Source organism: Limanda limanda, chromosome 13 (genome assembly GCF_963576545.1).
Source record: "Limanda limanda chromosome 13, fLimLim1.1, whole genome shotgun sequence".
NCBI lineage: Eukaryota > Metazoa > Chordata > Actinopteri > Pleuronectiformes > Pleuronectidae > Limanda > Limanda limanda.
Genome location: NC_083648.1, coordinates 3,954,747 through 3,970,831, shown reverse-complemented (window position 1 = coordinate 3,970,831; position 16,085 = coordinate 3,954,747). Strand labels below are relative to the sequence as shown.

Here is a 16,085-nt window from a genome sequence, read left to right as displayed (position 1 = left end):
ACAAAAATGGGTTTGAGTCTATTAAGGATTCGAAATAGACAGTGAGGCTGGTAATGTAATCAGCTTGTGCCTGAACTCAGTGTTACACCAACTAGTGTGTGGTAGAAAGCGAGTGATGTGAAAACACAAAAGGAAACTTGTGAGGCAGCAGCACTTCAAACCAGCTCTTCACTCTGCGGCCGAGGTTTGGAATCGTTCCAGAGCTCCTGCTTGGATCTGAGAAACTCTGAGAAGGACTCAGAGCTTCAGGAGAGCGACTCAAACAAACTGTTTCTGATTCGACCTGTGAGCGACTCTCTCCATCATCCGATTCAGAGCAGACGTAATAGAGCGGCAGACGAGATATGATGAGGTGATGCTGCGTGGAGGACGTGAGCAGAATGTAACACACTCTTGTGCAGAATGTGAGAAAAACACAAAGATTTCACATGAAATAATAACAGAGGCACTGATGACAGATGCAAATTTAATAAAAAAGTCTAAAGAGGTGCTTTTATTCTACTAAATAAAAAATTGTATTCATAACAATCCTGTTTTTTATTTGTTTGTCAGAATAATGAAATATCAAGAGACGTCTCAACAAAGTCTGAGCCGTGCTGAGACAATTAAACACAAACAAAGTTATGAAGCTCAGAAATGTGTCAGACATTAGGAAGAAATATATTCATGAATAAACATCAGTGAAGAAAAGAGAGAATTTCATTTCAAACCGCGACAAATCCCACTGAAGACCTTTAGTTAAATTCCTTCGAACTGTGTTTATTAAATGACTCTGGACACGTGTAGTAGATGTAGATCTGAAAAACGACTTCACTGCCAAGAAGAGAGGAAACCGTCACACACAGAAAAACAGTGATGGTTCTATGTATTAATATCAATAAAGATATTTTCTATTTGTTTACCCTCGGAACCGCTCGTATCGATTCCTACTTTCTCTTTCCAGTCAAGCAGTAATGAAATCCTCCATCCAACGTGACGCTCACTCACAGAGTCGTCTCCGTCTCGTCCTCCTCCACCAACACAAAACCTCTTCCATTAATCAATGTCAGCAAAGTGATGCTTTGTGTTTTTACGTCTTCTCCTCTCGTATCGATTCCACCGTCTCTTTCCATTCGTCCAGACTGTGATCAAATCCCTCTTCATAATCAAGTGTTTCCTGAGGTCCACTTCTTAACTCTCTCTCTCTCTCTCTGTGAATTATCTTTGAACACACTGAACATCCTCTCACAAACTTGGCGGACATATCAAAGATGCATTTGTCCATCATCTTCCTTGGCTGTCTCCGTCTGTCTCTCTGGAGCTCACATTGTTTCTCCCTGAAGAATCTCTGATACATTTTTAATGACTGACTCGTTCTCCTCTCTCTCTCTCTCTCTCTCTCTCTCAGCACAAACACAAAGTTTCTCTCCCGAGTACTTTGGGGGAATAGATCCACATATTTGGACCCGACCGGCGCTCATCTATCATTAATAACGTCTCGCTGGGTTTCTTCTGCACTTCTTCAGTTTAGGCTTCGTCACATATTTGTCTCCGGCTCTCGGTGCGAGTGTATGCAGATATAGGCGGTAGCTGCTAATGAGACGAGCGAGCGTGACCCGGCTGTGCTCCTCTCTGTGGGAGCCGGAGAGTAAGTGAGATATTTAGACGCAGCATGGAGGCTGGTGCGAGTCGCTGCTGTTACTCTGCTGTCGCTCCCTCGACACCAGGGTCGCTCTGTGAGGAGGAGGAGGAGGCGCAGGTCAGACAACGAGGAGACAACAAACAACAAACTGTCTGCTTCCATAACGCGAGATAGAAAAAGTGGAAAACACACCAAACAAAGTATAGAACCAACTAAAATCAACATGCACGCCTCAAGTTAGGAATGAAGTTATAGAAATCACATGGAGAAGGAAGGTTTCATGACCTGTTGTGCAGTCAGAGACCAGGAGGCTTCTCGTCATGTCGTCCATCTGTGTTTACAATTCTGATTTGTTGTGTTCACAAGGCAAAAAACAATGATTTAAATGCACTTTTAGCTTTAAAAAACAGATTCTAATCATTTGATGAAGTGAACGTATTTACCAACGATGAAGAAATGATCTCAGCGTGTTACTGAGGAATCATCTTCACAAGGTTTACCTGCTGTTATACATAATGATGAGAAACCTGCATTTCAAATAACAAACTGAAAAATAATTAATAAAAAGTTAAATGGGTTTCTTCCGTCCAGTTTCCCAATGAGCTTCGGTCTCATTTCATTCACGTCGAGTTCAGACTTTTGCAAATTAAACGGCGCTGATGTGTTGATTAAAACCGTCGGAGTCTGTCTCTGTAATTTCCATTTCTCACTGTGTGATTAGTTTTCAATAAACTGCTTCATCCTCTCCTGCCTCCTCTTCTTCTTCTTCTTCTTCTGCCATCCATCCATCCTCCCAGGTGGGACTTCCTCTCCCTCTCCCCGGCCTCTTGCCTCCCTCGGCAGCCTGTTGGACGACCAGCACTGGCATCATGTGGCAGTGGAAAGGCAAAGTGCTCACCTCAACCTCACTGTGGACAAACACAGCGAGAGGGTTCACATCCCTGCAGAGTTCAGCCACTGGAACATGGAACAGGTGGGATGAAACACACCTATAGAAACAGATATTTACACTGCAGATATGTTTAATTCTTATCTTTTTCTCTCCGTGCAGCTGAGCGTCGGAGCGGCGCTGAGCCTCGACTCTCAGAAACCTCTCGTCCCCAAGAGGAACTTCCAGGGCTGCCTGGAGAACCTGCTCTACAACAGCATGAACCTGATAGAACGAGCGAAACACAACGACCAGCAGGTGACTCTCATGGTGAGATCATTCAGCCGTGGACACACAGCTACTGTAATGGACAAGAACAACTACAATCAGGCGATATGAGATATGATTTCATGAATGTTTGCATTTTGCAGCTCTGTAATGTTGGACCTTGGTGTAGTGGTGCATTCTAGTATTTTGAATTTTATATAGTATGTTTATTCAACCTTTCTTTTGCAGTAAAGCTTCTTAACGACTCTTAAATTATCTTTGTTTCCTCTTTGCACTTTGTGATTGGAGCCTCGATGATCATCAGTAGAAACACACACTGAAGAAATGAGTGATTATCTTAAAAGAGTTGCAACAAAGAAGAAATACTTATCTACACAAGTTTTCTTTGTGTGGTACAGAAAGTTGTTTTGAACTTTTGCAGAGTGATGATGACAAATCTTGTGAATCATTTGGGGAAAAGCAGAGAGCTTTGATGTTGGGCTCCTCAGACTCTCTGGACTGAGCTTTTATGTCTGAGAGAGAATCGAGCATCAGTAGCTGGAGCTGTTCCACCTCGAGTAGAGACTCCAGCCTCATAACACATTCTGTTTGGTGTGTTTCTTATTACAAGACGTTCTAACAAACACCATGACACACATTCACTGAAGCTCCTCCAGTGGAAACTGAAGCTCCACATGCATAAGTAACTACATGTCACCATCTAAGAGCTTATGGTTCTGTCTGTATCAACGTGTTCACATGTTAACATCCCTGGACCACCACCGGGAAATCCTGTGTGGTCTTCTGCTAACGAGCTGCTAACGTGGTTAATGAAGCTAATCAGATCTTAACGAGGACAGTGTGAGACGAGAGGACAGAGGAGAGAAGACGACTGTTATTAGATGTTTGTACATTAATGAGCTCCAACTAGAATGTCCCTGAGTAGAGTTCAGACCTCGGCCAACTGTCCGCTTTTAAAACCACTTTCAAATTCACTGGGTCTGGAACTTTATCTGGGTCCACATCTGATTGTTTTATGTAAGATGTAATTGTTTTTAATAACACCAGGATGGCCGAGTGGTTAAGGCGTTGCACTCAAGATGCAATGGACTCAAGTCCTCGTGGGTTCAAATCCCACTCCTGGTATTGTCCTTCAAAAAGTCAATGCACTGACTGATATGTCACATGCATAAATAACATGTCATATTGAATATGACATTGTCTACATCAACCTGTGTTAAGTGGGCTGCTAAAAAGGTAAATTAAGCTAATCAGCTGTTAACGAGGATAGAGGAAAGAAGAAGATTGTTATTAGATGTTTGTACATTAACGAGCTCCGTGCAACTAGAACTCAACTAAGTAGAGTTCAGTCCTCGGCCAACAGTTAAAACCACTTTTAAACTCACTCGGTCTAGAACTTTATCTGGATTTGCACCAGATTTCACACTCTCATAAATATTATCCCCCTCAGTATGGCCGACTGTTTTATTTATGATGTAATTTTTATTGATATCACCAGGATGGCCGAGTGGTTAAGGCGTTGCACTCAAGATGCAATGGACTCAAGTCCTCGTGGGTTCAAATCCCACTCCTGGTATTCTCCTTTAAAAAATCAATGAGTCACAGTACTGGCCAATCTCTCACATGCATAAGCAACACGTAACCATTGAATATGACGTTGTCTACATCAACCTGCAGGTTTATCACTGGGAAATCTTCTGCTAACGAGCTGCTAACAAGGTCAATGAAGCTAATCAGCTGTTAGCGAGGAAAGTGTGAGATGATAGAGGAGATAAGAAGATTGTTATCATATGTTTCTTCATGAATAAGCTCCGTGCAGGGCAGCTCTGAAGCAGCTTTTTAAATTCACACCTTTATCTGGATCTGCACCAGATTTCACACCCTCATAAATATCATCCCCCTCAGTATGGCCGAGTGTTTTATTTATGATGTAATTGTTATTAATATCACCAGGATGGCCGAGTGGTTAAGGCGTTGCACTCAAGATGCAATGGATTCAAATCCTCGTGGGTTCAAATCCCACTCCTGGTATTCTCCTTTAAAAGGTCACTGTACTTAGACAAGACACAACCTCCATCATAGATCTGTGCTTCAGTTACACAAGAGAAAAGCTTCTTCTCTGCTGACCAATACTTCACAAGTATAAGTAACACATCACCATCTAATATGCAGTTGGGAAAATCGAGTGTGGTCATCTGCTAACGAGCTGCTAACGAGGTTAATGAAGCTAATCAGCTCTTAACGAGGTCGGTGTCACATGAGCGGACAGAGGAGAGAAGACGATCGTTAGAGTTTCAGTAACGCTTCCTTTTTCCAAGTCATTAGGACCTTTAGAGAAGATGCAGGGCGGCTCTGAACCATTTATAATAAATGATCAGTCATCCCAGTTAAGAACCAGAGAGCTGAGATGTTCAGAGAGTCACATCCTCGTCTGCAGCTCGGATAGAAACTGTTTTACCAGAGCTCTAGGGTTTCAGAGGATTACCTTTGTAAGAGAGAACATTCATAAAGACCTGACAACTAAAAGAAGTAGAAACTGATGGTGTGTGTACATGTGGAGGACTTTGGGTGTGCGTGAGTGAGTGGTTTCTTTTGGGGGGGGGGGGGTGGATTTTATAGCTCACTTTTTACTTTATACTTTACAGTACGGCTGCATCCTCCACCATGTACTTTCATATATCACTTTAACAGCTCTACAAAGGGCTTTTAGATGTCATCTGTGTTTCAGGAGCATTATAAAGATAGCAGGCGGATATTCCCAGCAGAGAGCCGGGCACTGTAATATATAACTGCTGCAGCTTCAGCAGTGGACCCGGTGTCATTACCACCACTCAAAACAATGGACCGCAACGGAAACGTCTATATAGTCCCGTTCACATAAATATCCCCCCCCCCCCTCCAAGGCTCTGAGCCGGTGACATTGGGCTTCTCGGTTTGAATTCATGGGTTTTATTCTCAAGGAGACTTGCTGATGAGATCACGGTGACACGAGGTCACATCCACACGCCCTCTGCAACTGATTAATATTCATGTTTTATGTTGCTTTAACTCTCTAGTAATCATTTTTCCTGTCGCCCGTCCTCTCTCTCCTCTCACTCCTCTCTCTCTCCATCTCAGGGCAATGTGACCTTTTCTTGTGCTGAGCCAGTTTCCGTCGCCGTGACGTTTCCCGGACCCCAGAGCTTCCTTCAGTTGCCGAGGGCGATGGCGTCCTCTTCGGGGGGCGTGTCCGTGGGGTTCCAGTTCAGGACGTGGAACAAGGCGGGGCTTCTGCTCACCTTTGACCTCCCTGACGAAGGGGGAGTGGCCTGGCTGCACCTGAGTGAGGCCAGACTGTGGCTGCAGATCCAGAAGGCTGGCAGGGCGCCGCTGGAGCTCAGGGCAGGTCAGTCGAACAACTTATAAACTGAAACTCATCTCAATGTCGAAGAAGTAAATTCTAACATTTAAAACCAAACATCTTACTCACAACCCAGGCCACCGAATAAAGCACCGCCCTATTTACTCAGTATGAACTTATTCATCTCAAATCAGTTTTGTCCTGATCATCCATCGATGAGAGGATGTGTTCTGTTGTCTCAAAATCTAGTTGCTTGCTTGAATTTAATCCAACACAGAACAGGATAATTCCACCAACTGTAACCTACATCTAATAGTGTTTTCATCATCAATATGATTTTTAAAAATACTTCATCAATAATTCCTTTGGTAAAGTCGTGCTCGACTTGCAAAGACAATAATATTTCCCTCAAATCCAAAGTGTTAACTTTCCCAAGAACAGAAATACAGGATAGAAGAACTGCACCGTACTTGCAGAGTCCTTTAATTTGAGAAGGGCTGAGGTTTGAGAATTTGTTGATATAAATAACATCTACATGAATTTAACCATTAAAGATAAACACAATACCAGGAGTGGGGGTCGAACCCACGAGGGCAATCGCCCATTGGATCTTAAGTCCAACGCCTTAACCTCTCGGCCATCCTGGTTTGAAATCTCAAACAATTGATACATTTCAAGCAGTAGTGATGATAAAACAATGTGCTGCAAGAAATCAGTGGTATTTCCCTCAAATCCAAAGTGGTAACTATCCAACGAATAGAAACACTAGATAGAAAAACTGCAACGTCCTTGCAGAGACCTTTTATTCTAGAAGGGCTGAAGATTGAGAAGTTGTTGTTGTTATAAGTGTCATGTATGTGAATTTAACCATTAAAGATAAACACAATACCAGGAGTGGGGGTCGAACCCACGAGGGCACTCGCCCATTGGTTCTTAAGTCCAACGCCTTAACCTCTCGGCCATCCTGGTTGGAAATATCAAACAATTGATACATTTCAAGCAGTAGTGATGATAAAACAATGTGCCGAAAGAAATCCTGAACTTTGGTAAAGCCATGCTTGGCTTGCAAAGACAATAATGTTTCCCTCAAATCCAAAGTGGCAACTTTCCAACTAATAGAAAAACTGCAACGTCCTTGCAGGGACCTTTTATTCCAGAAGGGCTGAAGATTGAGAAGTTGTTGTTATAAGTTTCATCTACATGAATTTAACCATTATAGATAAACACAATACCAGGAGTGGGGGTCGAACCCACGCGGGCATTCGCCCATTGGATCTTAAGTCCAACGCCTTAACCTCTCGGCCATCCTGGTTGGAAATCTCTTACAATTGATCAATTTCAAACAGTAGTGATGATAAAACAATGTCCTGAAAGAAATCCTGAACTTTGCTCAAGCCATGACAGTGATATTTCCCTCAAAGCCAAAGTGGAAACTATCCCACGAAGCAGAACTTCCTTGCAGAGACCTTTCATTCGAGAAGGGATGAGGGCTGAGAAGTTGTTGTTGATATAAGTGTCATCTACAGAGTGTAACCATAAAATACTATGAGTACCAGTATCAATACCAGGAGTGGGGGTCGAACCCACGCGGGCATCTGCCCATTGGATCTTAAGTCCAACGCCTTAACCTCTCGGCCATCCTGGTGCTGTGAATAGAAATGTTTGTGTTATTATGCAAAAACTACTCAACCAATTACCATGACATGTTGAGGAGTGGTTGGAGATGATCAGAGGAAAAAACAGATACGTTTGACTTTCTTTGAAATGGTGAAGTCGTGTAATAGCCTTGATGGACGTATCCCTTTTCTAGTCACCTTTCTAGTTTCTCTTCTGTTATCTATTGGACAAGAGCTCAAAGTACATCAGTAATGTTTTGTGATGTTATTGGACGTTCCTCAGGTTCGGCTCTGAACGACGGCCAGTGGCACTCAGTGGATTTCACCTCCGATCGAGGACGTCTGAGCGTGTCTGTGGATGAAGGAGGAGGAGGAGTCGCTCACGCCAGCCCCTCGTTTCCTGTCAGCGTTCGACATCAACTCTTCTTTGGTGGTAAGAGCTTCGAACATGTATCATCAGTTATTATAATGAAGAAAGATTGAAAGATGTATTTCCAATGAAATAACAACAGGACAGAATTTATCTTAATAAGATCAATTAGAGCTCTGATGTAGTGTTGACTCACCTAATTGAGGTTCGGGCTCATTTGGCAGCAGCAGTGATAGTTAAGCTTCAGAATATTATGATGTTCTGTGTCTTTATTCAGATTTCAGGAATATTTAACCAAATGAGGAATTAAATGACCGTCATTTATAAATTAAACACTTTATCCTACTTTATTTCTCTTTTCCTGAAGTTAGGGTCCAAAAAGTTTCACTAAATGATGCCTCAAGTTTGAGTTATATTTAGTCTCTTTGGTTATTGTGGAATAATAATAGTAAAACAGTGTAGTTGTCGTAGAATTCACCAGACAAACAAACTAACTGTTTATATGAGCCTTGTTGTTTTGTTTTTCCCTGAAGTTGTTTCCAGCTGTTTCCAGTTGTTGTCAACAGAACTCTCCTCAACAACTGTGTGTGCACTGAACCAAATTAAACTTGTTTCTGTTTTATAATGAAAGTTTATTACTCTCCTCTCCTCCTCTGATCTCTCTCCTCTCTCTCTCTTCCTGTGTCTTTTCCTCTCTCTCATCTTTCCCCCTGTTTCTCTTTATTTCATTCTCCACTGACTTCCTCGCTGCTTCTTCTTCTTGACTCTCCTCTCTTTTGTTTTCGATCCACTCTGCAGTTTTTCAGTCCCGGTCTGTTCTTTATATTGCTGGAGGCTCTTCATCATTCTGCACGTTCACACTCACACGTTACACAAACGCACTCTCACCGTCTCTTCTACACCATTAAATCCACTACAAAGGAATTTGATCAAGGTCTGACCCACATTTTCATGATTCCAGACACTTGAAAAAACACAATCCACCACAGCTCAGCTCTCTGTGCGGTGAAACCCATTTACTACGGTTTCACATCCATACTACTCTTTTATTTATTAACCATAGACACTGAATAAAGATTAAGGACGCGTCTCCACTTCCGTCCTCTATCAAGAAATCAGCCCAAAATGTATTGCATTGTATTTAACCCTAACCCTAATCTATTGGCTTCTGTTTGATTGGATCCTCACTGTTGTCCTGTTGTCCTTCTGCTCTTCATCCTTCCTCATCCAGGTTGTCCCGCTGACCAAGACAATAACCAGGAGTGTACAAACCCCTTCGACATTTTCCAGGGCTGCATGCGCCTCCTCTCTGTGGACCACCAGCCAGTGGACCTGATCCTGGTGCAGCAAAGACTTCTGGGAAACTACAGCCACTTGCAGATCGACATGTGTGGAATCATCGACAGGTCGGAATCACAGAAACTATTAAAACAACTTCCCTCTCTGCTGATGTGATCTTGAGGCAAATTCCTCTGCTAATCATTTTCATTAAAGGCCTGGTAAAAGGTTAAAGGTCAAACATCTGACCTCCCAAGGTCAGAAGATGATAGGATGCATCCTGCTAAGTTTAATGGATCAAACACGAGGTCTGTAAAGTAAATGAAATACCAGGAGTGGGGTTCGAACCCACGAGGACATTCGTCCATTGGATCTTAAGTCCAACGCCTTAACCTCTCGGCCATCCTGGTTGGAAATCTCACTAAATTGTTTAATTTCAGAACTTATTGATGATAAAACAAGGTGCTGAAAGAAATCCTGAACTTTGGTAAAACCATGACACTGATATTTCCCTCAAAGCCAAAGAGGAAACTATCCCACGAAGCAGAACTTCCTTCCAGAGTCCTTTCATTCCAGAAGGGTTTAGGATTGAGAAGTTGTTGTTGATATAAATTTCATCTACATGAGTGTAACCATAAAATACTAAGGTTATCAATACCAGGAGTGGGGGTCGAACCCACGCGGGCAATTGCCCATTGGATCTTAAGTCCAACGCCTTAACCTCTCGGCCATCCTGGTGCTGCATGAGGCTTGAATTCATCAATCTGCACTGAAGAGATACAGATAGAAGGATATTAAACATGTTATATATAAAACTACTGTCCAAGCATTTGTTTGGGTGTGTTACACAAAAACTACTCATCCGATTACCATGATATGTTGTGGAATGGTTGGGGATGATCAGAGGAAAAACCAGATAAGATTCACTGTCTTTGTCATGGTGAAGTTGAACACCTTGACGGACATATCCACTTTCTGATAAACTTTCTAGATGCTCTTCTGTAATCTATTGTACAAGACCTCGTAGTATATCAGCTCCTTTAAAGTCGATGAAGAATACCAGGAGTGGGATTTGAACCCACGAGGACTTGAGTCCATTGCATCTTGAGTGCAACGCCTTAACCACTCGGCCATCCTGGTGATTTTATCCAATCAAAATATCTTTTTTTATTCCTGTGCTTGTTATCATTCACACGTTCACGAGTGTGTTATTGTTACGCTGCTGTCAAATGATGTAGGTGGAGTTGGGTTGATGGTCGGACATGTGACAAGTTCCTGTTTTGCTGCTGTCAGGAATTCTTGTTGGGGTTGTGAACTCCCATTGGTTGTAAATCAGGGTTGACTGAAGCTTTTAGGGACAAATGTTCTGCTTAACATTGGTCCATCCTGGTGAAAAGGTTGTAATATTACAAATACAGGAACATTTACAACAGTTATGAACTCTCCTCTCGGCAAAAAGCAGCAGTCAGACACTTGTACACTTACACATGAACACAGCTGCCACACAGACTCACCAGAGAGGCAGAATTTGCCTCAGTGGGTTTAATTAAATATCTTCCTGGTTCAACTTTTATCAGATTATTATTCAGCAGAATTCAGCTCCTGCACAGATCTGATGACTCACAGGAGCAGAGTGAGAAAGAAATCCCAGCTTTCCCTGTGCTGTAATTAGATTTAGGGATCATGGGATATAAAGTTTAAAGGAAGATGGAGTTATAGTCTTAGCTTCCATATGCTTCTCTTTCCTTTGAGTAGTTTTTAACATCTGTGTGGGTGTGCAGGCCGAGCGCATGGAGACCGAACTTCAGTCTGCATTCAGAGTGGAAGCACTTGGGTCAGAAAGTCAACTCGATCCATTTCCAGAACATTTTGTTTCCTCTGCATTGACAGACAGAAACATCTGAGCCCTTATTATTTTTTCTCGTACTGCCTGACAGCTCAACTCAGTTTGTCAAACAGCAAAACTGTCACAGGAACCAAAGAGGTTGAGGAGAGAGAAGTGTCAAATCACCACAACCGAACTCAAAACCTTCCAGGGACAATCTGAACGCCTTGGAATAACAGGATGGATTGGTTGGACGGATTTTGGAGAAGTTTTACCGACAGAACGAGTTATATCATGTTCATGCAGACCCAGTTTTAGAGGTGTTAGGAGGATTAAAGAAAATCTGCTGGATCAATTTCCACAAAACTTGCAATATAGGTTTTGATTTCATGTGAACCCTACTTTTATAACAGAGGTTTTGCTTGTGACCTGATAACCCTTCAGATCTTGATGGTGCCAAAGGGTCACTATACATTAACTGGTTACCAGGAGGAGGATTTGAATCCATTGCATCTTGAGTGCAACGCCTTAACCACTCGGCCATCCTGATGATTTCATGCAGTCATAATATCTCATTTTCATCTTTCTCTCAGTATAGACGATGCAGAAGGATGGTTGTAGGATTTGATATGTTGGCAGGTACACCACCCAATGATCCTTGAGTCTATTTCACTCGTCCACCATGGTTCTTACTTTACCTGCTCCTTGGTTGACTGAAGTTGTTGGTGAGACCCTGTTGTTGTTCAAGGACACAATTATCTTATCTCTTCAAGATTGTGAAGAGAACAAAATACCAGGAGTGGGGGTCGAACCCACGCGGGCACTCGCCCATTGGATCTTAAGTCCAACGCCTTAACCTCTCGGCCATCCTGGTTGGAAATATCATACAATTTTCAATTTCAGAATTGAGTGATGATAAAACAATGTGCTGAAATAAATCCTGAACTTTGGTAAAGTCCTGCTTTGCTTTCAAAGAACGTGATATTTCCCTCAAATCCAAAGTGTTGACTATCCAACGAATAGAAAAACTGCAACGTCCTTGCAGAGACCTTTTATTCCAGAAGGGCTGAAGATTGAGAAGTTGTTGTAAGTGTCATCTACATGAATTTAACCATTAATGATAAACAGAATACCAGGAGTGGGGGTCGAACCCACGCGGGCATTCGCCCATTGGATCTTAAGTCCAACGCCTTAACCTCTCGGCCATCCTGGTTGGAAATAGTGGAGAGTTGTTTCAGTTAAAATCGTAGTGATGATAAAACAATGTGCTGAAAGAAATCCTGACCTTTGGTAAAGCCATGACGGTGATATTTCCCTCAAAGCCAAAGTGGCAACTATCCAACGAGTACAAATACAGGATAGAAAAACTGCAACATCCTTGCAGAGTCCTTTTACTCCAGAAGGGCTGAAGATTGAGGAGGTGTTGTTGTTATAAGTTCCATCTACATGAATTTAACCATTAAAGATGAAGAGAATACCAGGAGTGGGGGTCGAACCCACGCGGGCATTCGCCCATTGGATCTTAAGTCCAACGCCTTAACCTCTCGGCCATCCTGGTGCTGAATGTGGCTTCTTCTTTTATAATTAATCAATCCACGGTGAAGACAGATCGACAGACATTAAACATGTAATATATAAAACCACTGACACAGAGTTTGATTGTGTGTCTACAGCCGACTCACACAAACCCTAAATACAGGAGACAACAGAGCGGTGTGGTGGTGTGAATGTGAAGTTCGGTGCTTTATGTGCTCGGCTCCCTCTCACTCTTAGATTAAAGCCGAGCAGAGATATCGAGGGTGAACTCACACTGTCGCAGGCTGACAAGCTGCTGAGTCATGGCTTTTATCTCAATAAAAGGACGACAGCAGATTCTGAGCAGTCATCTGTTTCCCGCTCAGTGTTGCTGCCGGAGTTTGGGCAAAAACATGCACTCACTCACTGTCACATGTGTTTAAATGGCCGAGCACACATTGTGTCTGTGTGTGTAGTAGTCAGTTTATTACAGTAAAGATGTATAGTTACCTCCGGTCCCATTGGAGCAGAGCTTCATCTTATACGATCGGATTGTTTATGGCATTTTGGAGCTTTGGTTTGTGGGATAATTAATTTTACAACTCAGTTTGTTGTCCGTATTCTCCGACTGCCTCCAAAGTGAGGAGATTGTCTTCCTCTTCCTGCTGCACATGCCTGCTCTCTAATAAACCACTCAGTATTTATTGAAAAAGAAATCACTTTTTTTTATTGGCTTCCATGAATCTCCCACAGCGGCCGGGCCGTGGACCTGTCGGGGATTGGAGTCAGAGTCGTACACGTGTTTCTGACAGCGGCGGCGGCGTGAGAGACGTGTGAGCACGCTGAGGCGGATAAATAGATGCTCGTGAATTTGAATGCATATTCCCCATTAATTTTTCATTTCACAGGCGTGTTCCCTTGATACCCTCCGACCCTGACATCCACTCTTCTGCTCCATGCATGTGCATTATGCAAACACATTAGAACTCAATGTCTCACGTCACAGTTTGCTGATTTCATTTTCACGGTCAACATAATGTCTCATGTGTTTTCATAACCCCTCCACCCCCCCCCCTCTCCCCCCCTACCTTCTGCCTCCTGATGTCACGACGGTCACAGCAGTGAGATATTTAACCATCGATTCACACGGAGAGATATTCATTGTGAGCCGGGTTCATTTAAAGAACTTCTTCAAACAGAAGTGAGGATCCTCTGTGCTCAGACGGAAACTTCCCCTTTTATGTGCAATGAAAGAAAAATCTAAAGAGACGAATCTGTGAAGTAATGAAATTATTCTTTTCATCTCTGTGTGGAAGGGAGAAAGGTATTCTGAAGATGTCATCTTTCCTTTGAAAGGCGGCAAAAAATGTATTTTCTCCTCAAACCATCAACCTACCGCAACGTTATTTATCCATATATCTTGTATTTAGCAGCATATTTAGTCCTAATGGTGCTTATTAAACCTTTAAGCACCTCAGCTAAAAGGCTTTTACATTATCGTATTAACAATATTACATAGATAATACATAACAAAGCTGCACAAAGCTTTGAAGTATTACACAAGATAACTGGCACCGACAGTCCCCTTGAAATTCAGTCAACATTAAAAGCCGTCCTTTAAGTCGTTTTTTGCATTAAGGATCATTTATGTCACCGTCACTGTTCAAATACAAGCGTCATTGACTCTGGTTGATTGATATTGGAGCAATATGTCCACTAGAGGGCAACAGCGAACACGGCCACTTTGGAGGAGGTTGTGATAATGATCATCGTAAATCTCAATCCAGCTGACAAACAAAAAACTAACAGATGGAGGGGGGTGACAACACAACGTCCACAGCGTGTGTGTGTGTCTGTGTGTTTGTGTGTGTGTGTGTGTGTGTGTGTGTGTGTGTGTGTGTGTGTGTGTGTGTGTGTGTGTGTGTGTGTGTGTGTGTGTGTGTGTGTGGTAAGGCAGCCTGTGGGAAGAGCGGTGAGGATCGTAGGGTTCAAGTGAATCTATGATGTAAGTCAGAGCAAGTCCATGTAGGGACTTTAAAGTAATTAGTGAAAGTTTAAAACCCGACAGGTAGAGCCGGTCAACGCGGCGTCAAGGATGTGACTGATGTAATTCTGTCTCGTAAAACGTGTAACAAGTCTGGCAGCGGAGGTTTTAACAAGCCGAGGACGGGAGACGACCTTTTGGCCGAGAGCTGAACACAGAAAATTACAATAATCCAGACGAGATGAAAGTGTCGGGTGAAAATTAAAAGCTGCGTTTCGTAAGAGTCTGTTTAGTTTAATGAAGCTGATTTTCTCTCTTTGAAGGGTTGTGAGAGTTTAAAAGGTGAAAAGTTTCCTCTGTGTAACTGAGGCAACGGCGAATAGATGAACACTTTAATTAACTTTGGGATTCTTTGGAAACGGATCAACAGCGGAAACAGTGACTCTCCAATGTTGTTTCTCCTTATCAGACACTATGCTTTCTCATATTCTAGTGTCATGGCAAAGAACAACAAATGCTTCAATCAAATTTAATAAAGCAACTAAACACTCAAGTTTTATGAGAATTTCACCATTTCTCTCTCACTCTCTTTCTCTCTCTCTCTCCCTGTCTCTCTCTCAGGTGTTCTCCCAGTCGCTGTGAACATGGCGGCCGCTGCACTCAGTCCTGGACGATCTTCCACTGCAACTGCTCGGACAGCGGCTACAATGGAGCGACCTGCCACAGCTGTAAGTCCAACTGCTATCACCACATGACCACGGGAAACAAGTACAGGAAAACCTTAGAGAGAGAGAAGTGAAATGCATGAAAAAAACAGATGGAGAGCGAGTCCACGAGTCAGAATAAGTGACACTGTATAGTTCCTGCAGGATTCAAACCCATCTGATAACGTGAGATCAGATTCAATCGTTTCTACAAACTGTTTAAAACTCATTAAGACATTTTCCCTTTAAACAAAGAAAGAAAGTTGTACGTGTGGTTTATCTCAATGAGCAACTCACTAGAAATCATAAAAAGTCATTCAGTAAAACTCCAGAACTTCCTTCATTACCAAAGCAGCCCATAAATAAACTGCCAACAGCCAATTCAGCATTCTTTTAATGGAGCCTATTTACTAAAATGCAAATGAATACAGGTTAAAGTTGCAGCCATTAGCTGTTGTTTCCTGTTTACATCCCCAGAGCCCTATAGTGGTGCAGTGGTACCAACAGAGAATTAAAAAAAATATATTTATTATCTCTTCAATCTTCTTGGGACGGCACGAGGCGGCCAAATCTATACAGAACAAGACTCACACTTTAATAATATCCTTTAAATATGCCTGTATTTAATATCAGCTCATGCTTTCTCGCTCCGGTGCAGCTGGTTACAGTGTTTGCA

At 42.6% G+C, this 16,085-nt stretch overlaps 1 protein-coding gene and 13 non-coding genes across 14 annotated transcripts in view; 4 read left to right on the top strand and 10 right to left on the bottom strand.

Moving 5' to 3' along the window:
• The window catches only part of LOC133017921 (contactin-associated protein-like 4), a 54,317-nt gene that overhangs the window by 14,250 nt on the left and 23,982 nt on the right, over positions 1-16,085 (top strand). Inside the window, exons 5-10 of the mRNA XM_061084176.1 lie at positions 2,419-2,594; positions 2,673-2,819; positions 5,895-6,162; positions 8,017-8,166; positions 9,335-9,509; positions 15,327-15,433. Of these exons, the coding sequence (XP_060940159.1) occupies positions 2,419-2,594; positions 2,673-2,819; positions 5,895-6,162; positions 8,017-8,166; positions 9,335-9,509; positions 15,327-15,433 (1,023 nt within the window). The remainder of the gene's footprint in view (positions 1-2,418; positions 2,595-2,672; positions 2,820-5,894; positions 6,163-8,016; positions 8,167-9,334; positions 9,510-15,326; positions 15,434-16,085) is intronic.
• On the top strand, positions 3,820-3,902 carry trnal-caa (transfer RNA leucine (anticodon CAA)). The gene has a single exon. It is a non-coding gene; the product is annotated as a tRNA-Leu (tRNA).
• trnal-caa (transfer RNA leucine (anticodon CAA)) lies at positions 4,271-4,353 on the top strand. Its single transcript has one exon. It is a non-coding gene; the product is annotated as a tRNA-Leu (tRNA).
• Positions 4,726-4,808, top strand: trnal-caa (transfer RNA leucine (anticodon CAA)). The gene has a single exon. It is a non-coding gene; the product is annotated as a tRNA-Leu (tRNA).
• Positions 6,682-6,764, bottom strand: trnal-uaa (transfer RNA leucine (anticodon UAA)). Its single transcript has one exon. It is a non-coding gene; the product is annotated as a tRNA-Leu (tRNA).
• On the bottom strand, positions 7,004-7,086 carry trnal-uaa (transfer RNA leucine (anticodon UAA)). Its single transcript has one exon. It is a non-coding gene; the product is annotated as a tRNA-Leu (tRNA).
• trnal-uaa (transfer RNA leucine (anticodon UAA)) lies at positions 7,347-7,429 on the bottom strand. The gene has a single exon. It is a non-coding gene; the product is annotated as a tRNA-Leu (tRNA).
• On the bottom strand, positions 7,680-7,762 carry trnal-uaa (transfer RNA leucine (anticodon UAA)). Its single transcript has one exon. It is a non-coding gene; the product is annotated as a tRNA-Leu (tRNA).
• trnal-uaa (transfer RNA leucine (anticodon UAA)) lies at positions 9,709-9,791 on the bottom strand. The gene has a single exon. It is a non-coding gene; the product is annotated as a tRNA-Leu (tRNA).
• Positions 10,037-10,119, bottom strand: trnal-uaa (transfer RNA leucine (anticodon UAA)). Its single transcript has one exon. It is a non-coding gene; the product is annotated as a tRNA-Leu (tRNA).
• trnal-caa (transfer RNA leucine (anticodon CAA)) lies at positions 10,439-10,521 on the bottom strand. Its single transcript has one exon. It is a non-coding gene; the product is annotated as a tRNA-Leu (tRNA).
• Positions 11,998-12,080, bottom strand: trnal-uaa (transfer RNA leucine (anticodon UAA)). The gene has a single exon. It is a non-coding gene; the product is annotated as a tRNA-Leu (tRNA).
• Positions 12,337-12,419, bottom strand: trnal-uaa (transfer RNA leucine (anticodon UAA)). The gene has a single exon. It is a non-coding gene; the product is annotated as a tRNA-Leu (tRNA).
• On the bottom strand, positions 12,682-12,764 carry trnal-uaa (transfer RNA leucine (anticodon UAA)). The gene has a single exon. It is a non-coding gene; the product is annotated as a tRNA-Leu (tRNA).